Source organism: Stigmatopora nigra, chromosome 1 (genome assembly GCF_051989575.1).
Source record: "Stigmatopora nigra isolate UIUO_SnigA chromosome 1, RoL_Snig_1.1, whole genome shotgun sequence".
Taxonomy (NCBI): domain Eukaryota; kingdom Metazoa; phylum Chordata; class Actinopteri; order Syngnathiformes; family Syngnathidae; genus Stigmatopora; species Stigmatopora nigra.
In genome coordinates this window covers 2329183-2356934 of record NC_135508.1, presented here as the reverse complement: position 1 = coordinate 2356934, position 27752 = coordinate 2329183, and the positions used below count along the sequence as shown (strand labels likewise).

At 32.0% G+C, this 27752-nt stretch overlaps 1 protein-coding gene across 2 annotated transcripts in view; it reads left to right on the top strand.

Annotated features, from left to right (window-relative positions):
* The window catches only part of chchd6a (coiled-coil-helix-coiled-coil-helix domain containing 6a), a 38193-nt gene extending 19709 nt beyond the window's left edge, over window positions 1-18484 (top strand). For both annotated transcript variants that reach the window (XM_077731318.1, XM_077731329.1), the window contains 2 exons: window positions 8021-8156; window positions 15873-18484. In XM_077731318.1, the coding sequence (XP_077587444.1) occupies window positions 8021-8156; window positions 15873-15896 (160 nt within the window). In that variant the 3' untranslated portion in view covers window positions 15897-18484. The remainder of the gene's footprint in view (window positions 1-8020; window positions 8157-15872) is intronic.
* Window positions 18485-27752: the final 9268 nt, after the last annotated feature.

The following is a 27752-nucleotide window of genomic DNA, read 5'->3' as shown; positions in this document are numbered from 1 at the left end:
TAGAGCCAGCCATTGTTGATGTTTTGGATTTTTTGCAGTGGGGGAGGAGCTATAAGATGGAAGATTTTTTTTAACTAAAATGGCATCTGCATATTTAACAGTATTGTTTCAGTTCAGGCGTTTGTGTTTTTTTAATATCCGACAGCGGTGGTTTTTCGTTTTCTGTTTTTTCCATATATAAGGCGAACTGGATTATAAGGCGCACTGTCTATTTTGGAGAAAATTTAAGACTTTTAAGTGCGCCTTATAGTCGTGAAAATACGGTACAAAAATATTTGTCTACGTCATTCTACCTGATTTTCCCTAAAAAAAAAATCATACGATGAAAATAGTCACAAAAATACAATAAAAAACCTGATTGACCGATTATGCTTACTATGTTACCTTTATAGGTTTTTAAAATTTTCCACCTTAAATGACGATTATTTTTTTGTAGACATTTTTAAGCTACGATTAGAAAAAAAATAACAACACATGACAAATACCTTTGAAGTATTTTGAGATTTCTCTGAAACACAACAGCATTAAACACTTTTTTCATTTTGTCGTGAACAAAATGGCATCTAACCAATAATCTGTAGTCAAAGTAAGGAAATTAAATACAGTAACAATATGGTTTGGCACTGATAAGCGTCTGTTTATTAATCACTCCACATAAACTATGACAAATAGTCTTTCAGTTTGCCATGATGTGTTTTTGTGTCTTTCAACTTTCCTTTTTCTTTAATTCCCAGCTTTCTTATTTTCCAATTTCACTTCTCTTTGTCTCCCTAAGCTCTTCTACATGGTTCACAAGTCTGAGGCCTGTCTGTGTTCTTATTCGTCTCCCCTGTTGCCGTCAGAGATTAAAAATAACAGGCAACACTGTTAATTAAGTATCCAATCTCACTGTTTATATTTTTTGCCAGATCAGTCACAGAGAATATACAGAAAAAGATACACTCACTCACCAATTTTATAGCCTGACGGGATGTCAGAACATTTTCTTTTATAATGTCCCTACTGAAGAAGAAAAAAAAATAATCAAAGCTTTACTTAAAAGAAACGAGTCTTCCAGTTATTCCTACAGTGGCAAAGTCACCCACATTTTCGCATAAATAGGATTTTACGTTCAAATACTGTACATTTATAGAGTGTTGCGTTTTACCTGCGAGACTGAGAAATGGTCAATTTAGCAGGTGTGTAAAGGCTGTGCATGTGGATGGTTGTTGTTATTTTAAAAAAAAAATGGTGTCCAAGTGGCGGCCCGGGGGCCAAATTTGGCCCGCCACATCATTTTGTGTGGCCCGGGAAAGTAAATCATGAGTGCTGATTTTCTGTTTTAGGATCAAATTTAAATGAAGATTTAGATGTATATTATATTTACTGATTTTCCCCTATTTAAATCAATAAATGCAATTTTTTTAATCCATTTTTTCAGTTTTTAGTTCAAAAATCCTTTTGTAAAATCTAAAAATATATAAAAATAATTGTTGTTTTCCACTTTAATATGGAACCTAATGATTAAAAGAGATTTCCCCCCTTTTAAATCAATAATTGTAATTTTTTAATCTATTTTTGCTGTTTAAAAATCATTTTGTAAAATATAAAAATATATATAAAAAGCTAAAATAAACATTGTTTTAGATCTATAAAAAACTAAATATTCAGGGCTTTTGATCCAGTTCTTTTAATCCATTTATAAAAAAAAAATAACTGGTGTCAAAGTGGCGGCCCGGGGGCCAAATGTGGCCCGCCACATCATTTTGTGTGGCCCGGGAAAGTAAATCATGAGTGCTGATTTTCTGTTTTAGGATCAAATTTAAATGAAGATTTAGATGTATATTATATTTACTGATTTTCCCCTATTTAAATCAATAAATGCAATTTTTTAATCCATTTTTTTCAGTTTTTAGTTCAAAAATCATTTTGTAAAATCTAAAAATATATAAAAATATTTCTTGTTTTCCACTTTTATGGAACCTAATGATTAAAAAAGATTTCCCCCCTTTTAAATCAATAATTGTATTTTTTTAATCAATTTTTGCTGTTTAAAAATCATTTTGTAAAATCTAAAAATATATATAAAAAGCTAAAATAAACATTTTTTTAGATCTATAAAAAACTAAATATTCAGAGCTTTTGATCCAGTTCTTTTAATCCACTTATAAAAAAAAAACTGGTGTCAAAGTGGCGGCCCGGGGGCCAAATGTGGCCCGCCACATCATTTTTTTGACGTTAAAGCGGCCGGCGAACCAACCCGAGTCTGACACCCTTGGTTTAGGAAATTGTGCAAACTGAATTCAAACTAATGTGAAATTACTGGATTACCGTAATCTATGTCATAAGTGTGAAGCGAAAAAGTGGCGTTTTGAACTATTTTTTTTTTTTTGTTATTTGGTCGCACGATAGAATAATATTTAGGAGCAATTCTGCAGGGAATCCACGAAGTGAAAGCTTTGAATCTCATTATACCTGTGTAATAACAATAAAAACAATAATTCAATTCCGGAGTTATTTTTGTTACATTTTCTCGCATATAAGCCGCACCCATAAAATGAACTCTGTTATTTTTGTTACATTTTATGTCAGTTTTTGGGTAAATCTCATTCACTCCACAAAACTCCAAAAAGTGGCCAAGGGAACTCCTAAAATTGGGTGGACGGAGGTTGCCAGTTCTGATACCCATTTTATCAGCACATAACAAGTTAAAATTACCGCGGTAGCTCATTTTAATTAAAAACCCAATCAAGGCCTGACAAGGATGAACATGGACACCTGCAGCAACCCGTGTAAATTGAAGCCATCAGAAAGAATTTCAGTTTATGTAGCTTGTAGACATGTTTTTTTTTGTCGTTTCTGCAGCCATATTATCTTCAGGCGCCATTTTTAATACGTTCTTTTATGCTATCAGCAGCCTTTGGCTTCACTGCTGAAGGCCATTTATTTCAAATTAAAAGACAACCACTTATCTTTATTTAAAAATGGCGCTTTGGTATCTTCTATTTTTTGGGTTGGAAAACAAAGAACTCAAAAAACAGATTAAATTCAAGCAAAATTGACCATTTAAGAAAATATTTCGCATAAAAAAAACCAAACGACTTCATATTTTATCTAGCCATTTATTTCAAATTAATAGACAACTACTTATCTTTATTTAAAAATGGCGCTTTGGTATCTTCTATTTTTTGTGTGTTAGAAAACAAAGAACTCGAAAAACAAATTAAATTCAAGCAAAATTGACCATTTTTAAAAATATTCGGATAAAAAAAAACGACTTCATATTTTATCTCGCTATTTATTTCAAATTAAAAGACAACTACTTATCTTTATTTAAAAACGGCGGTTGGTATCTTCTATTTTTTGTGTTAGAAAACAAAGAACTCAAAAAAACAGATTAAATTCAAGCAAAATTGACTATTTTTTAAAATATTTGGATAAAAAACCCAAACGACTTCATATTTTATCTCGCTATTTATTTCAAATTAAAAGACAACTACTTATCTTTATTTAAAAAATGGCGCTTTGGTATCTTCTATTTTTTATGTTAGAAAACAAAGAACTCAAAAAAAACAGATTAAATTCAAGCAAAATTGACCATTTAAAAAAAATATTCCGATAAAAAAAAAAAACGACTTCATATTTTATCTCGCCATTTATTTCAAATTAAAAGATGTTTATTTTAGTTATTTTTATATATATTTTTAAATTTTACAAAATGATATTTGAACTAAAAACCAAAAAAAATATTTAAAAAATGACAATTATTGATTTAAAAGGGGGCAAATCATGAAAATTTAATATACATCTATATTCTTCATTTGAATTACATATTTTTAGATTTTACAAAATGATATTTGAACTAAAAACAGAAAAATTGGTTTAAAAATTACAATTATTGATTTAAAAGGGGGAAAATCATGAAAATGTAATAAACATCTATACTCTTCATTTGAATGATATATTTTTAGCTTTTACAAAATGATATTTGAACGAAAAACAAAAAATAGGTTAAAAATGTACAATTATTTATGTAAAAATGGCACTTTGTTATCTTCTATTTTTTTGTGTTATAAAACAAAGAACTCAAAAAAAAACCAGATTAAATTCAAGCAAAATTGACCATTTTTCAAAAAAATTCACATAAAAAAACCAAAACAACCCCATATTTCATCTCTCTTTCTTCATTTTTTTTTCATTTTTAAGCAATATTCCTCATACTTCATTTGAACCATATATTTTTAGATTTTACAAAATGATATTTGAACTAAAAACAGAAAAATTGGTTAAAAAATGACAAATTATTGATTTAAAAGGGGAAAAATCATGAAAATTTAATATATATCTATACTCTTCATTTGAATTATATATTTTTAGATTTTACAAAATGATATTTGAACTAAAAACAAAAAATAGGTTTAAAATTTACAATTATTTATGTAAAAATGGCACTTTATCTTCTATTTTTTTGTGTTATAAAACAAAGAACTCAAAAACCCAGATTAAATTCAAGCAAAATTGACCATTTTCAAAAAAATTCGCATAAAAAAACCCAAACAACTTCATATTTCATCTCTCTTTCTTCATTTTTTTCATTTTTAAGCAATATTCCTCATACTTACACGAACTTTACTGTCATACGGTTCGTGATAACATACAGATGTGCCACAATTAAAACGCTCAGGTCAGCCCTCCTCCCGCATATGAAAAACGAAAGGAACCTTTAATTTGTTTTCCAATTAAATCTAGAGTTAAATACTCTCCACAGAATTGCAGTATGTTTTCGCTAATTGGATATGTTGGCACGTTGACTAGATAGCGCGTGTCATGTACGATACTTTGTGTGCTTGGGCTGTCTAACTAACTAAAGTGGGCGTGCATATATAACTTGTTGATCTCAGCTTCAATCAGTCAGTCTCCATTAAAAAGGATGTACCCAAGGCAGTCTACTGTTGTTAACAATCGCACCGATAGACGAGCTAAAACCAATTATTTTACAACCCACGTTGCTAATTAAGCGTGGCTAATTCAGTCTGTCAAAGCCTATTTTTCTGCTCTATCAGAATTATCCTTTTCTCTCCAGAAGATGTTATTTTGCGCTAATTGTATTATTTGCAGGGAAACACACGCACGTTTTTTTTTTTTTGCTAAAATGGGTTACGTGGGTGGAAATTGTATTTTTTTCTTCGGCTTCAATTCATTGAATTGTTTCAGCATATTTTTTACGCCTTTCTGAGGCAACATGGCATAAAAGATGGGTTAAATCTAATTGTATGGGTGTATGGGAGTCTGGGGAAATTCATTTTGCGTGGAAATATACTTTAGTGGAACCCGGGTATACATACACAACATATTTACAGTGATCCCTCGCTTATTGCGGTTAATGGGGACCGGGACCACCCGCGATAAGTGAATTTCCGCCAAGTAGGGATTCCCCTTCAAAAATGCTTAATTTGAATTTAATTCCATTTTTTTTACCCCCCCTGTATACATTACAGTGTTCCCTCACTTATCGCGGTTAATGGGGACCGGGAACCCCCCGCAATAAGTGCTTTTCCGCGAAGTAGGCGTGCCCCTTTAAAAATGCTTAAAGAAACGTATAACAGGTGCACAAAAGCACCACCAAGCAAAAACATCATAGTAGTCCGGATGGAGGATCTACTGCATTTTTTTGGCACATAAGAAACATCGTTATTGGGAGTTGTGAACATTGTTTTTTTGGGGCGCCTGTAAACAGCCATGACGTCATCAATGCCATTCCTCAACTCTCACCATGTTATTGACTATTTCTTTAATGCAATTACTAATTCTTATTGAATATTTTGTTTCCACCTCTTGTAAAATGATGTAATTTATAATTTTAACTTAATATCTTTACATTTTTTATATATTTTTTCCCTGAAAAAAATCTGCAAAGCTCTGAGTCCGCGATAGCTGAAGCGCGAAGTAGCGAGGGAACACTGTACACCATATAGAATACGGGTAGAGAGAGTGAAATTCATGTTATAACAACAACAAAAACCTGTAAAATATGTTGTTTCTATGTAATATTTGTATTTTTTTATTTTTTCCCCAAAAAATCTGTGAAGCTCTGAGTCCGCGATAGCTGAACTAGCGAGGGAACACTGTACTCGCATATAAGCCGCAGTTGTCGACCCCCCCCCCCCCCCCCCCCAACGAAGATAAGTGGTTGAGAAAATGAATGTAATATGTGCTATTTGAGAATACACAATCTTAAATGCTTCTTAATCACAAACCAAGTGGTAGTGTTTAGTCTGTTTTTTCGTATTTTCTCGCATAAAAGCCGCATTTGTCGCTTAAAAAAATGAAGACTGAATCAAGGGTACGGCTTATATGCGCATAAAAAGATGTACGAAATTGCATGGTGACAAAGACAAAATGCTATAATGTAAGACAATGTGGCCGATATGGTCATTTATATCAAAATGGGGAAAATAGTTTTAGATATAATATTTAGATTTTTTTTTGTAATTGGATTAAAAGAACTGGATTAAAAGCCCTGAATATACAGTTTTTATAGATCTAAAACAATGTTTATTTTAGGATTTTTATAAATATATTTTTAGATTTTACAAAATGATTTTTGAATGAAAAACAGAAAAAATGATTAAAAATTACAATTATTGATTTAAAAGTGGAAAAATCATGAAAATTTAATATACATCTATACTCTTCATTTCAATTATATATTTTTAGATTTTACAAAATGATTTTTGAACTAAAAACACAGAAAAATGGGTTAAAAATGACAATTATTGATTTAAAAGGGGGAAAATCATGAAAATTTAATAAACATCTACACTCTTCATTTGAATTATATATTTTTGGATTTTACAAAATTATTTTTGTACTAAAAACACAGAAAAATGGGTTAAAAAAATTACAATTATTGATTTAAAATGGGGAAAATCATGAAAATGTAATAAACATCTATACACTACATTTGAATTATATATTTTTAGATTTTACAAAATTATTTTTGAACTAAAAACACAGAAAAATGGGTTAAAAAATGACAATTATTGATTTAAAAGGGGGAAAATCATGAAAATTTAATAAACATCTATACACTTCATTTGAATTATACATTTTTAGATTTTACAAAATGATTTTTAAACTAAATACACAGAAAAAATGATTAAAAACTCCACACAGGTGGACCAACCTGGATTTGAACCCAGAACCTCAAAGCTGCGAGGCTGACACACCAACCACTTATCCACCAGGCAGCCTCAAACAACCAATAACACACAAAAATATAAATTATAGAAGTTGTCTTTTAGCCTGACACTTTATCTGTGAATATTATAACAAAGAATCCAATTTAAATGATTAAATAAAACGATCCATTATTAAACAAGTAAAGAAAACAATTTTTAACGTCATGTTCAAATACAGGGCTGCAATAACAAAGGATCAACACAACAAATGAAAGTCAATAAAGGTCTCCGTTAAAAGCTAAAATAAAAAAATGATGTTTTTTGTGGCTTTGTAGCAATCATTAACTACCATTATTCCAGCTCAAATTTATTCACTCTATCAAGGGTGTCAAACATACGGCCCGCGGGCCAGATCCGGCCCGTCTGGTGGTTTGGTACGGCCCGGGGAAGTAAACTGCATTATATAAAAAAAAAAAAAGAATTTTCTTTAAAATTTGTAGTTCTTTATTATCCGCTAGGGGGCGCAGTGTTTTAGTATGTGTAAACATCATGAATTGACATTTATTTTTGTTCTTATGTTATTCTCTTGTTGATAATATATTGTTCATAATGTAAAAGGACAATTCTGTTAATAAACATATTGATAATTTACTCATTTTTTGCACTAATTATTAGTATTAGTGACTAATACAGTTTTGAAAAAGTGGGCTTATTGTTAGTATGTGTAATTTTGCAATGAGTTTACTGGTCCGGCCCGCTTGATCTCAAATTAAGCCGGATTCGGCCCGCAGACCAAAGGGAGTTTGACATCCCAGCACTATATCATACATTTCTCTTTTTTTTGTGTGCGTTTTTTGCAGGTCTCGGAGTACTACTGCCGTCTGCCCAGGCCTTCAAGCTCAGATTCTATCATGCTACAAGGTCAATGGGCAGCAAACTTTAAAATGTTCAGATCTGGCCAAAGAATATATGCGATGCATCAATATGGCAAAGAGGGTAAGTGCTTTTTTAAAATGTTTTTCTTTTTGCGTTTTTCTACATCCAGTGGTAATAGAAAAATAAACACTTGGTATAACCTCCTTTTTTGCATGGCAACGCGCTTGTAACATAACAAAAACAAATTTAAATGAACTTGGGTTACGATGTAGACCAGGTTTACCGTATTTTCACGACTATAAGGCGCACTTAAAAGTCTTAAATTTTCTCCAAAATAGACAGGGCGCCTTATAATCCAGTGCGCCTTATATATGGAAAAAACAGAAAACCAAAAACCAAAAGCCACCTCTGTTTGATATTAAAAAAACACAAACGCCTGAACTGAAACAATACTGTTAAATATGCAGATGCCATCTTAGTTTACAATATCTTCCATCATATAGCTCCTCCCCAACTGCAAGATTTTATACAAAAAAAATCCAAAACATCAACAATGGCTGGCTCTAGAGGTGACTGTAAAGTAGTGAGTGCTTCAAACCTGGAAGTCAATAGCAATTACCGTATTTTCAAGACTATAAGGCGCACTTAAAAGTCTTACATTTTCTCCAAAATAGACAGTGCGCCTTATAACACAGTGCGCCTTATAATACAGTGTGCCTTATAATACAGTGCACCTTATAATACAGTGCACCTTATAATACAGTGCACCTTATATATGGAAAAATGTCATTCATTGAGGGTGCGCCTTATAATGTGGTGCGCCTTATAGTCGTGAAAATACGGTAGTTTATTTGTTTATCTTGAGAATCTTGAAAAATGGATAGTAGTTGTTGAGTGACAGCCAATGAGAAAGCCCAGTAGAGTGTCGCAAGGATTTTTCCAAAATAAAATAACGGGTAAGGAAATACATTTACTTTTTTTGGGGGGATTTGTATCTTAAGGCCCTTATTTGCATATAGAAAATTCGTAACCTGAAAATTTCGTACTTAGAGGAATTCGTAAGTAGAGGTATGACTGTAGTTTTACTTTGTGAAGATAAATCGTTGATAATAAGGCAATCAAATGAGGTAATTGAGATGAAAAAAATTTGATTGAGATGCAGGACAAACCCAGTGTGAAATGTAATTGGAATACAACATAATGATTCTACCTGTACATGTCTTCGTGACTTATCAAAAAACAGATCAATTAATATGATGAAAAATGCTTGGGGAAGATGTCCCGAAGCAATTGAAGTAACCACAGGGGGGCGAAATACAATGTTAACAGTAAAGATGGTGAATAATTGGCAACACAAGGTTTTAAACTGAACTCAAAAATAAGTTATTTGGATTTAAAGTGGGATTTTTTATCTACCAAATCATTGGAAAATATTTTTTTCTATTTTAAAAATAATGTTTAGAGTGTATAAAACAATATAAAGTCATGTTTAGTTACAAAAAAGTGTAAATTGACACAAAAATGCAACTTTTCAGAGTTTCAAGAGATATATTTAGATTTATTTCTGGTTAAATATCATCAATTTACTCAAAAACTGTTTGTTTCTATTTAAAAATAATAATATTTAGTGTTTAAAACAATATAAAGTCATATATAGTTAAAAAAATGTGTAAATTGACACAAAAATGCAACTTTTTCAAAGTTTCAAGAGACATATTTCAATTTATTAGTGGTTAAATATCATCAATTTACTCAAAAGCTGTTTGTTTCTATTTAAAAAAAATAATATTTAGAGTGTTTAAAACAATATAAAGTCATGTTTAGTTACAAAAATAGTGTAAATTGACACAAAAATGCAACGTTTTCAAAATTTCAAGAGACATATTTCAATTTATTTCTGGTTAAATATCATCAATTTACTCAAAAACTTTGCTTCTATTTAAAATAATAATATTTAGTGTTTAAAACAATATAAAGTCATGTATATTTACAAAAAAGTGTAAATTGACACAAACGTTTTCAGAGTTTCAAAAGACATATTTCAATTTATTAGTGGTTAAATATCATCAATTTACTCAAAAACTGTTTGTTTCTATTTAAAAAAAAATATTTAGAGTGCTTAAAACAATATAAAGTCATGATTAGTTACAAAAAAGTGTAAATTGACAAAAATGCAACGTTTTCAGAGTTTCAAGAGACATATTTCAATTTATTTGTGGTTAAATATCATCAATTTACTCAAAGTGTTTGTTTCTATTTAAAAAAAATAATATTTAGAGTGTTTAAAACAATATAAAGTCATGTTTCGTTACAAAAAGTGTAAATTGACACAAAAATGCAACGTTTTCAGAGTTACAAGAGATATATTTCAATTTTTTTGTGGTTAAATATCATCAATTTACTCAAAAACTGTTTGTTTCTATTTAAAAAAATAATATTTAGTGTTTAAAACAATATAAAGTTATGTATAGTTACAAAAAAAGTGTAAATTGACACAAAAATGCAACATTTTCAGAGTTTCAAGCGACATATTTCAATTGATTAGTGGTTAAATATCATCAATTTACTCAAACTGTTTGTTTCTATTTTTAAAAATATTATTTAGTGTTTAAAACAATATAAAGTCATGTTTAGTTAAAAAAAAGTGTAAATTGGCACAAAAATGCAACGTTTTCAGAGTTTCAAGAGACATATTTCAATTTATTAGTGGTTAATATCATCAATTTACTCAAAAACTGTTTGTTTCTATTTAAAAAAATAATATTTGGAGTGTATAAAACAATATAAATTCATGTATAGTTAAAAAAAAGTATAAATTGGCACAAAAATGCAACATTTTCAGAGTTTCAAAAGACATATTTCAATTTATTAGTGGTTAAATATCATCAATTTACTCAAAAACTGTTTGTTTCTATTTAAAAAAATAATATTTAGAGTGTTTAAAACAATATAAAGTCATGTATAGTTAAAAAAAAGTGTAAATTGACACAAAAATGCAATGTTTTCACAGTTACAAGAGACATATTTCAATTTATTAGTGGTTAAATATCATCAATTTACTCAAAAACTGTTTGTTTCTATTTAAAAAAAATAATATTTAGAGTGTTTAAAACAATATAAAGTCATGTATAGTTAAAAAAAGTGTAATTTGACACAAAAATGCAACATTTTCAGAGTTTCAAAAGACATATTTCAATTTATTAGTGGTTAAATATCATCACTTTACTCAAAAACTGTTTGTTTCTATTTTTAAAAAAAATAATATTTAGAGTGCTTAAAACGATATAAAGTCATGTTTAGTTACAAAAATAGTGTAAGTTGACACAAAAATGCAACGTTTTCAGAGTTTCAAGAGACATATTTCAATTTATTAGTGGTTAAATATCATCAATTTACTCAAAAACTTTGTTTCAATTTAAAAAAATAATATTTAGTCTATAAAAGAATATAAATTCATGTTTAGTTACAAAAAAAGTGTAAATTGACACAAAAATGCAACATTTTCAGAGTTTCAAGAGACATATTTCAATTTATTTCTGGTTTAATATCATCAATTTACTCAGAAACAGTTTCTATTTAAATAAAATAATATTTAGAGTGTTTAAAACAATATAAAGTCATGTTTAGTTACAAAAAAGTGTAAATTGACACAGAAATGCCATATTTATACAGTTACAAGAGACATATTTCAATTTATTTCTGGTTAAATTTCATCACTTTACTCAGAAACTGTTTCGTTGATCCAAACGAGGATTTAAAATGTGTTATAAGACGTCCCACCCATTATGACATGACCCACCCGCCCACCTACCTTCATCATTCTAAGCCTTCTGTTGTAAAATGTGCACAGCCTTCCTTCTTTTCCATTTTTTTTCTCATTCTCATTATCAGCCCACCATCTTTGTCCCATTCCCCCATTATCACTTCACTTTTCTTTCTCTTTTTCCCGCAACCTTTTGTTGCTCTGCCGCATGCTATCGAAGAGTCAAATCTACCGCCTCTTTTGTGCCTTTTCTGGCCTTCAAATACTGCAATGTTCCCAAACAAGACGAAGAAAAAGCCATTTTTTTGCACACCTCACTAAGTGTGAACCTATACCTCTCAACATCGGCCATTTTCTACCCATATTAACAATTGCAATTCCCCTTATTAAGCTATAAATCTCATCTTTATCTTAGCTTTATCTTCACTAGTGTCGCAGGGGGTGCTAAAGCCTATCCCAGCTGACTTGGGGCCAGCCAATTACAAGGCAGAAGTTGACAAACAACCAATCACTCGTAGCTAAGGGCAATTTAGAGTGTCCAATCAGACTACCATGCATGCCTTTGCAATGTGGGAGGAAGCCGGAGTACCCGGAGAAAACCCACACAGGCTTGGGAAGAACATGTAAACTCCACACAGGTGGACTACCCTGGATTTGAACCCTGGTCCCGCACTGTGAGGCCGACGCGCTAACCACTTATCCGCCCGATAAGCGATAATAAATCGTACAAATGCAACGAGGCACATATTTACTCACATAGGGCGCACTTAAAAGTCTAAAATTTTCTACAAAATGGACGAGGAGCTCAATCAGTCGGTGCAGTACATTCAAGATTCTGGAGATGTCGCTGTATGACGCTGATAGCTTGACTGTTTGGGTACATTGCTTGCTGACACGCTATATTTATATAGTAAAACTCTCATTAATGAACAGTAGATATTTAGATATTAAACTCTTGTGAATATAATTTTGAGAGCTGGATTCAACAGTACTTAGATATTAAACAGTACTTAGATATTAAACAGGACTTGGATATTAAACAGTACTTAGATATTAAACAGTACTTAGATATTAAACAGTACTTAGATATTAAACAGTACTTAGATATTAAACAGTACTTAGATATTAAACAGTACTTAGATATTAACGTCTCTCTCATGAATCAACAGTAGATATTTAGATATTAAACTCATGTTGAGAGCTGTTTTCAACAGTACTTATTCTCTGTCACCATTTGACTGGCGAACAAACATCTGGGCGACCAAATGTCCCGGCGACCAAACGTCCGAGTAACGCGAAACGGTGAAGTGGTGAAAAGGGGAATTTTCGGCACATATTTACCCACATATGGCACACTTAAAAGTCTAAAATTTGATCCAAAATGCCCAATCAGTATGCATTAAATTCAAGATTCTGTAGATGTCGCAGTATGGGTGCTCGGACGTTTGGTCGCCGGTCTTTGGGTCGCCGATCATTTGGTTGCCAACCTTTTGGTCCCTTTTGGTCGCCGGTCTTTTGGTCATCAGTCAAATGGTGACAGAGAGTTTACTGTTGAAGCCAGCTCTCAAAATTATATTCATGAGAGAGAGAGAGAGAGAGAGAGAGAGAGTTTAATATCTAAGAGAGAGAGGTTAATATTTATGTACTGTTTAATATCTAAGTACATTTGACAGGCGACCAAAAGACTGGCGACCAAAAGACTGGCGACCAAAAGACTGGCGACCAAAAGACCGGCGACCAAAAGACTGGCGACCAAAAGACTGGCGACCAAAAAGACTGGCGACCAAAAGACTGGCGACCAAAAGACTGGCGACCAAAAGACTGGCGACCAAAAGACCGGCGACCAAAAGACTGGCGACCAAAAGACTGGCGACCAAAAGACTGGCGACCAAAAGACTGGCGACCAAACGTCCAGTCACGCGCAGTATAACGCTGACAGCTCGACTGTCTCGGTACATTGCTTGCTGACCCGCTATAGTTATATAGTGATAAAGGTGGAAGTTGATAATGCTCATGTGCGTATCATGCTAATAGCATAACAACATTAGCAATTGACAATGACGTTTTTATCTGCTACCAGTGACGATCCAGATTAGAGCCAAAATGGCTAAAACAAGATAGTTTTCTACAAAAAAGTACTTAAAATATCCCATACAAAAGTATTTATACAGCGTACACAATTTAAAATGATCAAAAAACATATGAAATACAAGAAAAACATAGAAGTTCACAACCCATCTTCACAATAACCCTTGATAATTCCACTTTGGTTGCCTTTGAGTTCCTTTAAAAGCAAAGAATTTCGGTTTTGCTACTTACAACTTGCACAAGAAGCAGGTTTGAGGAACTCAAGCACCCCCCGCTGGGATAAGAGAGTGCAGCAGTGGGGTTTCTCACAATTTTTTTCCTTTCCTTTTCTTATTTTGCACCCAAGCCACCACATTATCAAAGTGGTCCATCGTTTTTTTTTTTTCAAAAGCCTTTTGTCCATTTTTCTATCTGCCTCTCATCTTTTATTTTTTATTTTTTTTATGCTTCTTTTGTGATCGTACCCCAGTTCGAACCTGTAGTCCCCAAGAGATCAATTTCTCTTTCTTCTATATCTTCTGGTCAATAAATAAACAAATAGCATCACATTATTCTTCCCTTTTTTTAATGGCTGTTTTGAGGACTTTCAAACTGAAACTTTCAAATTGGTTCTGTGATTTTTTCCAATAGTTTGTCCAAAGTGCCTTTATTTTTTTTTTCACCCGTTTAATTGATTTTCTAGTGTTTTGCAAAGTGAAATAATCATGTGTTCTGCTATTGAAGTGATTAGTTAAGATAAAAAAGAGATTTTTGAGTGGTTTTGCATGTTGTTACAACTGCAAAAATACAATAAATGTCATTTATTGGATTTTGCAGTTGTTTTCTTTTGAAAAAGACTGTTGATTGGTTGGTAATTATCAGTAAGATGCCCTTGGTTACTTTATTTTTTTAATGAATAAGGTGAAAACTAGGATTTTAATTTTTGACAGTTTTGGAAACCCTGTTTTTTATGAGTGAATCCCTTAGATTTAGGACAAAAGTTGGTTAGGGTAGTAAGGTAGTCATAGATACCGTATTTTCTTGCATATTCCCTATATTTGTCGCACAAAAAATTATCAAGGGTGCGGCTTATATGCGCACAAATTAGAGTTGACATGCACGAAACTGCAAAGATGAAATGGCATAATGCAAGAAAATGCAGCCAATATGGTTATTTAATTCAAAATAGGGAAAAGATAAACAGAAAAAACGCTTAACAGAATTTATTTTGACGTCTATGAATGAAATTCAAGAAAAAAAACATATCTTATAACTTATATCTTAAGGGTATGGCATATACGAGGGAAATTATAAAATTCAACGATTTAAAAGCAATTTTGAGGACTGGAATTACCGTATTTTCACGACTATAAGGCGCATTTAAAAGTCTTAAATTTTCTATAAAATAGACAGTGCGCCTTATAATCCAGTGTGCCTTATATATGAAAAAACTGAAAACCAAAAACGAAAAACCAACTCTGTCGGATATTAAAAAAAAAAAACACAAACGCCTGAACTGAATACTCAATACTGTTAAATATGCAGATGCCATCTTAGTTTACACAATTTTCCATCATATAGCTCCTCCCCCACTGCAAGATTTTATGCAAAAAAAATCCAAAACATCAACAATGGCTGGCTCTAGAGGTGACTGTAAAGTAGTGAGTGAGTGCTTCATACCTGGAAGTCAATAGCAATTTCCGTATTTTCACCACTATAAGGCGCACTTCAAAGTCTTACATTTTCTCCAAAGTAGACAGTGCGCCTTATAATACAGTGCGCCTTATAATACAGTACGCCTTATAATACAGTGCGCCTTATAATACATTGCGCCTTATGATACAATGCGCCTTATAATGCGGTGCACCTTATAGTCGTGAAAATACGGTATGTATCTAAATGTGTTTCATTTTTATGCAATTTTTTTTATTCTATTGACATTGGTCACTCTGATCATAGTTTTTGTTTTTTAACGTTTGCTCAATTTTCTCTGTTTTTGTTTATAGAAGTACACGGTGAACCAAGGATGAAGACAATACTAGCTTTTTTTAGTCTCATCTTTGATCATAAACCTGTGTTGAATTATGGCAGACTTAAAAACTGCCGTTAGCACGTTTTGATGTCGAAATGTTCTTTTGTGTTATTTATCTCCGTTTACGTCCATTGAAATTACACTTATAAATCTGCACTGCGGCTTTTTAAGAAAGAAAAAAAAGTCAATATTGAGTTTGAGGTCTGACTCTCTAGTTCCAAATCAATCTTTGACTACATCATTTGAAGCTATTTGCGCTATTGAAGACAGTGAAGACGCATTCAAGGTTCTTTCATGCGTCACAGAAATGTCAAGTTCACTCTGCTTCTATTTGGCGATCAAAAAGATGAATGTTTTTGGTTTATGTTCAACATTATTGTATTCAAATGCACTGCTTTTAAAATGTATGCTTTACTATTTCACTCAGAAACTTTGATTTGTCAAGGCCAGGGGTCAGAAATTTTTTGGTGTCTATTCAAGTTGCCAATCAAAAGGAATTACCTAAAGCTATCGGTCATTTTGACAAAAAAAATTAAGTTTAACAAAATATTAGTCCCTAGATAATTGGCTGTTAAATCTCGACATACCGTATTTTCACGACTATAAGGCGCACTTTAAAGTCTTAAATTTTCGCCAAAATAGACAGTGCGCCTTAGAATCCAGTGCGCCTTATATATGGAAAAAACAGAAAACCGAAAACGAAAAACCACCACTTTCGGATATTAAAAAAAACACAAACGCCTGTACTGAAACAATACTGTTAAATATGCAGATGCCATCTTGGTTTACAAAATATTCTATCATGTAGCTCCTCCCCCACTGCAAGATTTTATACAAAAAAAGTCCAAGACATCAACAATAGCTGGTTCTAGAGGTGACTGTGAAGTGAGTGCTTCTTCATACCTGGAAGTCAAAAGCAATTACCATATTTTCACCACTATAAGGCGCACTTAAATGTCTTACATGTTCTACAAAATAGACAGTGCGCCTTATATATATGGAAAAAATGTCATTCATTGAGGGTGCGCCTTATATATGGAAACAACTGAAAACCAAAAACGAAAAACCACCTCTGTCGGATATTTAAAAAAACACAAACGCCTGAACTGAAACAATACTGTTAAATATGCAGATGCCATCTTAGTTTACAAAATCTTTCATCATATAGCTCCTCCCCTACTGCAAGACTTTATACAAAAAATTCCATTCCTGGAAGTCAATAGTATTTTCACGACTATAAGGCGCACTTAAAAATCTTACATTTTCTCCAAAATTGACAGTGCGCCTTTTTATACAGTGCGCCTTTTTATACAGTGCGCCCTATAATACAGTGCGCCTTATAATACAGTGCGCCTTATATATGGAAAAAATGTAATTCCTCGAGGGTGCGCCTTATAATGCAGTGTGCCTTATAGTCGTGAAAATATGGTACATATCACATCAGGTTAGGCCACTTTAAGTTTCGAACATGAGCGTAAGACGACATCTGTCAGGGGTTAGTAGTCGTTTTTTTTTTTTGGAAAGTTCATGGTAGAGAACATCTGCTCACAGATATGATGCAAAATTTGCCAGAGTCCCAATTGCGTACATTCCGCGTAACAGCCAAAAAACTCAATACTACATTGGCGACGTTGAAGGCTGAAATAATTCGGGTTGTTAGACCGATTTGCAATGGGCAAACGAGTGTTAGCGGTAAGATCGGGTTGAAAAAATCCGACCCAATGGGTCCAAAAACCCCACTCGGACTAAACCCGAGAAATTACCTTGATTTTTCAGGCCCGAATTAAACCAAAAATTTAATATTTTCCATTTGTGAGGACCCGGAACTCCCAACCCGAGTCTGATAACAGATTAAAGCATTAAAGTCATTAGTAACGAAATCGTAGTCAAACAAGACTGTAAACATCTTTTATATGATAATATAGATCTTCGATTTAATTTCAACTGTTTAAATGCCTGCTCAGCATCCAGGTTGTATTGGATAACTTAATTTATCCTGTATTCGGGAAATTTCATTGACACAGTAGCAAGAGGGTGAGAATACAGACACAGAAAAAGACATTTTAGACATAAATAGATAGGTAATGAGTAAGTTAATAAATAAATACATACATAAATATTTTACTTAATAAAAATCCTTTTGCTGAAATATATATGCATAGTTTCTTTTGCATATTCAACAATTTGAAGCTTTTACAAAATTCACTCTTAACGGTACTGGTACGTGTTTATATTTTATCTTTAAATTCTTGTTTTGGCTCTTAGGCTCCGCCTCCAATTGCAATTACATTACAGCGCCTTCTCTGTTTTATCCAAAATTCCAATATAACTATTTCATGACACCTATTTCTTACTTTACCATCCAAATTTTCTGTTAGTATACATTTTTAAAACATTTATTTATTTTTAAAAAAATTGGGGTCGGTTAGGGTTCAGGATTTGGGCTCAAGATCTTAACTACTCGCACCTATTGGCAGATGTGATGCCTAATTTGGGTGACAAAAGTAATACAACCATTGTATTTTCAATGTAACAATATTTAAAAATGGACAAATAATAATAAAATCCTATTTGATCAAATGCTAATTACTTAGCAGGCACATTTAGCCCCAACAGTTGGATCCAAGACCCACTTTGGGGCTCTAGAACCACGAGTTGTTGACCTCTGGTCAAGGCGATGACTTATTTGCATTATTTTATTTTATTAAACTTTAAATGACCTATTTGAACTTGTCAGTATTCTTTTGGTTAATAGAATCCACAAGGGTCCAATCAATGTTACATTCTATTTTGTCAAAGTCTACCTAGCATAGAGTTAACATGGTTTTTAACCAAAAACTGCAGTTCTGTCTTATCGGTCCAAAGAATGTTTTCCTTAAAACGTGCCCTGAAAATGTCTAGTTTTGGCATTTTTAAAGGATTTTTATGAGCTCTGTTTTTTGACACAAAAATTAGGTGAACCCAGAAACGAAAAACTGTTGCTACTGGGAAACATGAAGGTAAATCAACAAAGTTCTGGGTCTGCTTTTTAGCATTATATTCATTGAATCAAGACATTTTTGCAGAAACCTTTACTGTCAAGTGTCATAAAGCTTAGTTTCAGTCACTGCTCACGAGTCTTCCAACAGGATTACTCTCCCAAAACAGACAAAAACTAAGAATGGTGAAGAGGAAAACCTTTAGACTTTTCTGACGTGGCGTTCTCAGCCTGGATCTTAACATCACATGTAACTAAAGCAGGGGTGGGCAAGCTTTTCGGCTCGGGGCCACATTGACTTTCAAAATTGTGACAGATGGGCCGGGCCAGCACATGATATGATACTTATAAAAAAGTGCATCCGTTAACAGTACATATGAAACATAAACAGAAAAAAGGACTCAAGTATAAAATACAATGTACAGTAAAAACTATAAAGTACAAAGTAAAGTAAAAAGTATAAAGTACGAAGAAAAGTATAAAGTACAAAGTAAAGTACAAAGTAAAGTACAAAGTAAAGTACAAAGTAAAGTACAAAGTAAAGTACAAAGTAAAGTACAAAGTAAAGTACAAAGCAAAGTACAAAGCAAAGTACAAAGTAAAGTACAAAGTAAAGTACAAAGTAAAGTACAAAGTAAAGTACAAAGTAAAGTACAAAGTAAAGTACAAAGTAAAGTACAAAGTAAAGTACAAAGTAAAGTACAAAGTAAAGTACAAAGTAAAGTACAAAGTAAAGTACAAAGTAAAGTACAAAGTAAAGTACAAAGTAAAGTACAAAGTAAAGTACAAAGTAAAGTACAAAGTAAAGTACAAAGTAAAATGTATAAAGTACAAAGTAAAGTACAAAGTAAAATGTATAAAGTACAAAGTAAAGTAAAACGTACAAAGTAAAGTAAAAAGTACAAAGTAAAGTAAAATTACACAGTAAAGTAAAATTACACAGTAAAGTAAAAAGTATGAAGTAAAGTAAAAGGTACAAAGTAAAGTAAAAAGTACAAAGTGTAGTAAAAAGTACAAGGTATAGTAAAAGCTACAAAGTATAGTAAAAAGTACAAAGTAAAATGTATAAAGTACAAAGTAAAGTAAAATGTATAAAGTACAAAGTAAAGAAAAATGTATAAAGTACAAAGTAAAGAAAAATGTATAAAGTACAAAGTAAAGAAAAAATTATAAAGTACAAAGTAAAGTAAAAAGTATAAAGTACAAACTAAAGTAAAAAGTATAAAGTACAAACTAAAGTAAAATGTATAAAGTACAAAGTAAAATGTATAAAGTACAAAGCAAAGTAAATAATATAAAGTACAAAGTAGAGTATGACGTACAAAGTAAAGTAAAATGTATAAAGTACAAAGTAAAGTAAATAGTATAAATTACAAAGTATAGTATAAAGTACAACGTATACTATAAAGTACAAAGTATAGTATTAAGTACAAAGTATACTATAAAGTACAAAGTATACTATGAAGTACAAAGTATAGTATAAAAACAAGTGTAGTATAAAGTACAAAGTAAAGTAAAAAGTATAAAGTACAAAGTTAAGTATGAAGTACAAAGTAAAGTATATAGTACAAAGTATCGTATAAAGTACAAAGTAAAGTATAAAGTACAAAGTAAAGTAAAAAGAAATGTAAAAAGTAAAATGAAATTTAAATAAAGACATACGGTCTGTAAAATACGAAAAACAAATAAGAGTGGACACAACTACTGCCACTGGCTTCCGCGTGACGGCGCCATCTTGGGAAGAAAAATAAATAAGAAACATTATTTGGACATCGTCGGCGGGCCAGATTAAAACCCCTCGCGGGCCGGATGTGGACCGCGGGCCGTAGTTTACCCACATCTGAGCTAAAGCGTACCATCTGGAGAAGCCACCCTTCAAACCTGAGACAGCTGGAGTTGTTTGCTAGTGAGAAGTGGGCCAAAATGGCTGTTGACAGATGGAAAAGAAAATCTTATTGGCACTTACAGAAATCCTTTGATTGCAGTGATTGCTTCGAAAGATTGTGTGGCAAAATATTAAGTTTTGAGTACTATCAATTTTTGTCTGGGCCTGTTTTATTGGTTTCCTCCAATTGGATTTGTCCATTTTCCAATTAGGGTTTTTTCCTCACTCGGGCTCCAGAGACCATCCCAAATTTTTGGAGCTACTTAATTCTGGTTTAAGAAATTCCTCCTGAAGCGTTGCTGATAACAAGAACGAAGGAAAGAAGGTAATACTTTTAATATAATGTTTTTTGTAATATGTGAATGTAGTACTACATTTGAATTACACAGTGAAGGAGTCTGAACATTTATAAATGAAACAGATCATAGTAATCTTTTTCTAATTGTTATTGTACTTGGTTTGGTCAACAATGGAGTTTAAGAATACGGTAAAATGCTCGCCTGTGATTGGTCGAGGGTGTCGGCAACCCTGACGAGGATAAGCGGTTGAGAAAATTAATGTAAAATGCGCTATTTGAGAACACAATCTTAAGTGCTTCTAAATCACAAGCCAATTGCTAATGTTTTTTGTCTGTATTTACGTATTTACTCGCATATAAGCCGTATTTGTCACTTAAAAAATATGACTGAATCAATGCTGCGGCTTATATGCGCATAAATTAGACTTGACATGCCTGAAACTGCAAGGTGACAAATACGGACAATTCGGTCAATACGGTCTTTCATTTCAAAATGGAGGAAAGATAAACAGATGAAACGCTAAACAAAATTATTTTTGACGTTTGATTTTTAAAAAATACATAAATTGATTAAAAGAATTGGATTAAAAGCCCTGAATATTCGTTTTTTTTATAAATCTAAATCAATGTTATTTTAAATTTTTTAAAATATATTTACAAAATGATTTTTGAACTAAAAATACAGAAAAAATGGGTTTGAAAATTACAACTATTAATTTAAAAGGGGGAAAATCTGAAAATTTAATATACATCTATACTCTTCAATTTAATTTCATCCTAAAACAGAAGTCGGCACTCATTATTTACTTTCCCGGGCCACACAAAAATGATGCGGCGGCCCAGATTTGGCCCGCGCGCCGCCACTTTGACACCTGTCTTATAGCCTAGCTATAAAATGAACAAAATTACGACCACAACACTATTTAACATAATATTGAATATCTTCCTTTCTGTTGTTATTTGACAAATTGTGATAAAGCCAAGCTGATTTTTACCTCCTATGTATTCTAATCCAATTTTGGTGACCATTTCCAGGTCTGTAATCTTTGTCCAATTGCACTTGCATACAAAACAGCCCCCCCCCCCCCCCCCCCCTAAACTACCCTCCGTCACCCTCCGCAGCTGCAGTAGTAATTGCACATGGCATGGGATTAAGAAGGAGGAGAGCAAGTACGCTATCTGAATGCACTAAACGTCATCCCTGTTCATTTTCGCCGCAGCCTTCACTTGACACTGTTTCCGTAGCAACATATGCATGCCTACACTCCCCCCTTCGCCAAGGCTGCGTGATTTCTTTTATGAAGAAATGTCCACATGTTCGTGTTTTAGAGTCTCGCTCGATGCGGCAAACGAATTACCACCAACACCAAAACTGGCCACCAGAAAGGAAATGTAGCCACTTGAGTAAAAATGTATTATGTGGAGTCAATCAAATAGAGAGGTGGTCACCTCTTCCTCCAGTGTTTCCCAACCACTGTGCCGCGGCACACTGGTGTGCCGTGGGAAATTGCAAGAAGTCATACAATGTGATATTGAGAGAGAGATATTAATATGAATATAAGGAGATTAAAATGGAACTATTACAAGGTTCAAATCAAAATATGATGAACATTAAATTGTAGATTATACTATTATTTGATTCAAGTTGTGAAACAGTAATTTTGTTGCTTATTTTTCTCTAAGTCGAAACGGAAGTTGTCTGGTTTCTAGGGCATCAACTTTTGCCGACGTAAAGTCTGTGTGAGAACATTTTTTTTTGCGGAATATTAGGAGATTTAAGTAATATTTAGAGAAAAATCATTAAATGATGCGATCAATAACTTTACTTGGTTATTTGCATCAATCAAACCGGAAGTTGTTCAGGGTCCACAGGCCAAATTTCCGTGACATTAGTTAGGTCATTGTGAAAAATTAGATTTTGGAATAATTTTGGATGCGATTTCTGCTGATAAAACTTGGATGAGAATAACTATTATAAATATAGGCGACAAAGATTTTCAGATGGTGGTGTCCCTTGAGATTTTTTTCAATGCAAAAAGTGTGCCTCGGCTCAAAAAAGGTTGGGATACACTGTTAGAGTCTGCACAGCTGGCTTGTTCTCAAACATGTCAAATGCCTGGAAAGAAAGCATATGGAAATATGGTGCATATGATTTCCCCTCAAACTATTACAGAGGAGCTGAAAAAATGACATTAAAGACTTTTTTTAAATAGCGTAGCACTCAGGTCTAAAAGGAAAAAAATCCTATAGATACTTAGTAAAAAAAGGGTCTAGCGCAGGGGTGTCAAACTTTGGTCTGCGGGCCGAATCCATCTTAATTTGAGATGAAGCGGGCCGGACCAGTAAACTCATTGCAAAATGACATTGAACTAACAATAAGTCCACTTTTTTCCTTTTTATTAGTCACTAATGCTAATAATTAGTTCAAAGAATGAGTAAATTATCAAAATGTTTCTTAACAGAATTTTCCTTTTACATTATGAACAATATATTATGAACGAGAGAATAACATAAAAACATAAATAAATGTCAATTCATGTTGTCTGCACGTACTAAAACACTGCGCCCCCTAGCGGATAATACAAGAACTACAGTATTTAAAAGTAAATTCATATTTTTTTTTTATACAATGCAGCTTTCTCCCCTGGGCCGTACCAAATCACCAGACGGGCCAGATCCGGCCCGCGGGCCATATGTTTGACCCCCCTGGTCTTCGCGATGTAAATGTTTATACATTTTATCTATTTGTTTTATAAACCTTAAGTGTCTTGTAAGATTGTACATTTTTATGATTTCCCTCGTATAAGCCATACCCTTAAAATTGTAGAATTTTACAATTTCCCTCGTATAAGCCATACCCTTAAAATCATTGAATTTTACAATTTCCCTCATATAAGCCATACCTTAAAATCATTGAATTTTACAATTTCCCTCATATAAGCCACACCCTTAAAATCGTTGAATTTTACAATTTCCCTCGTATAAGCCCTTAAAACCATTGAATTTGAGAATTTCCCCTCCATATTCATGGTGTGCCAACAGTCTAGTGATATAATTGTTTATACATTTTGATTTTATGAATCTTAAAAGTGCTTTAAAAGAATTGAATTTTACGATTTCTCTCGTATAAGCCGCCCCGAGTCTCAATTTACACCTCCATGTACATGGTTTTAATACTGAGAACAAATGTGTTACTTTGAAGGGAACATCTTCAGAAAAATCATCGCACGTGGTATTTCTGAGATACTGTGAAAAGGAGGAAGGAAAGGATCGTCTAGTAGTGTGAACATGTGTCAAAATGGCGGCCTGGGGGCCAAATCTGGCCCACCGCATCATTTTGTGTGGCCCGGGAAAGTAAATCATGAGTGCCGACTTTCTGTTTTAGGATCAAATTCAAATGAAGAGTATCGATGTATATTAAATTTCCTGATTTTCCCCCTTTGACATCTATATTTGTAATTTTTAAATTGCTTTACCTCCACAAGAGCCATGGGGGTGCTGGGGCCTATTCTAGCTTACCTCAGGTACCAGTAAATCAGAGCTCAACCAATTATAGAGCACAAGAAAACTGACAACCAATCATAGCTAGGGGCAATTTAGAGTGTTCACCCAGCCTAGCAAGGTTTAAAAATGTGTGTAAAAACCGGAGTACCTGGAAAAAACCCACGCAAGCCCGGAGAGAACATACAAATTCTACATATTGAAGTTTGGATTGGATAACTTTATTCAGGATCGTCCTGGGATCGATCCCTCGACCTCAAAACTGTGAGCCCAAAGTACTAACCACTTATCCGGGCAATTTAGAGTGTTCACCTAGCCTAGCATGGTTTTAAAACGTGGGTAGAGACCGGAGTACCCGGAGAAAACCCACGGAATCCCAGGGTACAACTAAGAATTTTGTAATACAGTGTTCCCTCGCTTATCGCGGTTAATGGGGACCGGGACCACCCGCAATAAGTGAATTTCCGCCATGTAGGGATTCCTCTTCAAAAATGCTATTTGAATTTAATTCCAATTTTTTTTGTATTTATTTATCATATATATATATATATATATATATATATATATATATATATATATATATATATATATATATATATATATATATATATATATATATATATATATATATATATATATATATATATATATATATATATATATATATATATATATATATATATATATATATATATATATATATATATATATATATATATATATATATATATATATATATATATATATATATATATATATATATATATATATATATATATATATATATATATATATATATATATATATATATATATATATATATATATATATATATATATATATATATATATATATATATATATATATATATATATATATATATATATATATATATATATATATATATATATATATATATATATATATATATATATATATATATATATATATATATATATATATATATATATATATATATATATATATATATATATATATATATGTGTATAATGTGTGTAAGTGTGTGTGTGTATGTGTACATGTGTGTATATTTGTGTGTATATATGTGTGTATATGTGTGTATAGGTGTGTGTATATGTGTATATATGTGTGTATATATGTGTGTATATATGTGTGTATATATGTGTGTATATGTGTGTATATGTGTGTATATGTGTGTATATGTGTGTATATGTGTGTATATGTGTGTATATGTGTGTATATGTGTGTATATGTGTGTATATGTATGTATATATATGTATATATATGTATATATGTATATATATGTATATGTATATGTATATGTATATGTATATGTATATATATATATATATATATATATATATATATATATATATATATATATATATATATATATATATATATATATATATATATATATATATATATATATATTTTAACCCCCTGTATACAGTACACCATATAGAATACGGGTAGAGAGAGTGAAATTCATGTTATAACAAAAAAAAACTAAAATATGTTGTTTCAATGTAATATTTGTATTTTTTTCCCCCCAAAAATCCACAAAGCTCTGAGTCCGCGGTAGCTGAACCCCGAAGTAGCGAGGGAACACTGTATATCTAAAATTCTGGTCAGGTGACTTTTCCCTTTGTCTTGTCTTACCATACCATGTCACTACCTCATCAATGCACAACCAATCACACGAGCCTATTTTGTGTGTGTCTTCCTCAACCCTGATTAAAGACTTCCACCTTTCTAATGCCATTAGAAAGGATGAGAAAAAGAGAGGTGTTTTAGGGAATGGACAGCCTACTTAACCTCCACCGTCGCGCTGTTAGAGAGCAATTTAATCCCTGTCTCGGAGCCCCGGATTAGCACTACGTTTTATCAGGGTTTTCCACTTTTTATTCTTCAAACTTGGCTGCCATTTTTTTTCTTAACACTCATCCTTGCTTTCATCATCTGTTATTTTTCTTCTTTTGTAATGCTGCTTTCGGTACTGAGTGGCTTAATACTTCATAATGCCGTGGCTTTTCTTTATCTGGCTATTGTCATTACTCTACAATACGCTTTTATTGTGAAAGGTTCTTTGGGGAGATGAAATTGCGTTGATGGGGGTGGGTTTATATGGTCATTTTTTTATATGTTCACTTATTGTTGATGACAAGGATGAATATAGAATGGGTAGATAAGGTAGGAAGGGTCTTTTCTGATAGGGGTAATCTTCAGATACTGGTAGACGTTAAATACAATTACCCTCATAAAATCCATTGACTGAACTTTATGTTTGAAGTTTTTTGGAATCAGGACAATTGAATGATTGAATACTTGTCAAATTCGGCCAATGGCTCCCCTTATTAATAATTGCAATTCCTTTATAGGGGGCACTTAAGAGTTTAAGGTGTCAAAGTGGTGAACCGGGGGCCAAATTTGGCCCGGGAAGGTAAATTATGAGTGGTGAGTATCTGTTTTAGGATCAAATTCAAATGAAGAGTATAGATGTATATTAAATTTTCTGATTTTCTCCCTTTTAAATCAATAATTGTCAGTTTTTAATCAATTTTTTTCTGTGTTTTTAGGTCAAAAACTCATTTTGTAAAATCTAAAAATATATTTAAAAAAAGCTAAAATTAACATTATTTTAGATGTATAAAAACTGAATATTCAGGTAGATATTTTTGATAAATGGAATAAAAGAACTGTATTAAAATCCCTGTATATTCAGTTTTTTATAGATCTAAAACAATGTTTATTTTAGCTTTTTTAAATATATTTTTAGAGTTTACAAAATAAGTTTTTGAACTAAAAACACCAAAAAATGATTTAAAAAATACAATTATTGATTTAAAAGGGGGAAAATGATGGAATTTAATATATTTTGGACCATTTTTGATACAATATGTAGTTTTATTTAATAAATGGATTAAAAGAACTGGATTAAAAGCCCTGAATATTCAGTTTTTTATAGATCTAAAACAATGTTTATTTTAGCTTTTTTAAAATATATTTTTAGAGTTTACAAAAAAAGTTTTTGAACTAGAACACCAAAAAAATGATTAAAAAATTACAATTATTGATTTAAAAGGGGGAAAATCGTGAAATTTAATTTATTTTGGACCATTTTAGATACAATATGTAGATTTTTTTAATAAATGGATTAAAAGAACTGGATAAAAAACCCTGAATGTTCAGTTTTTTATAAAGTTTATTT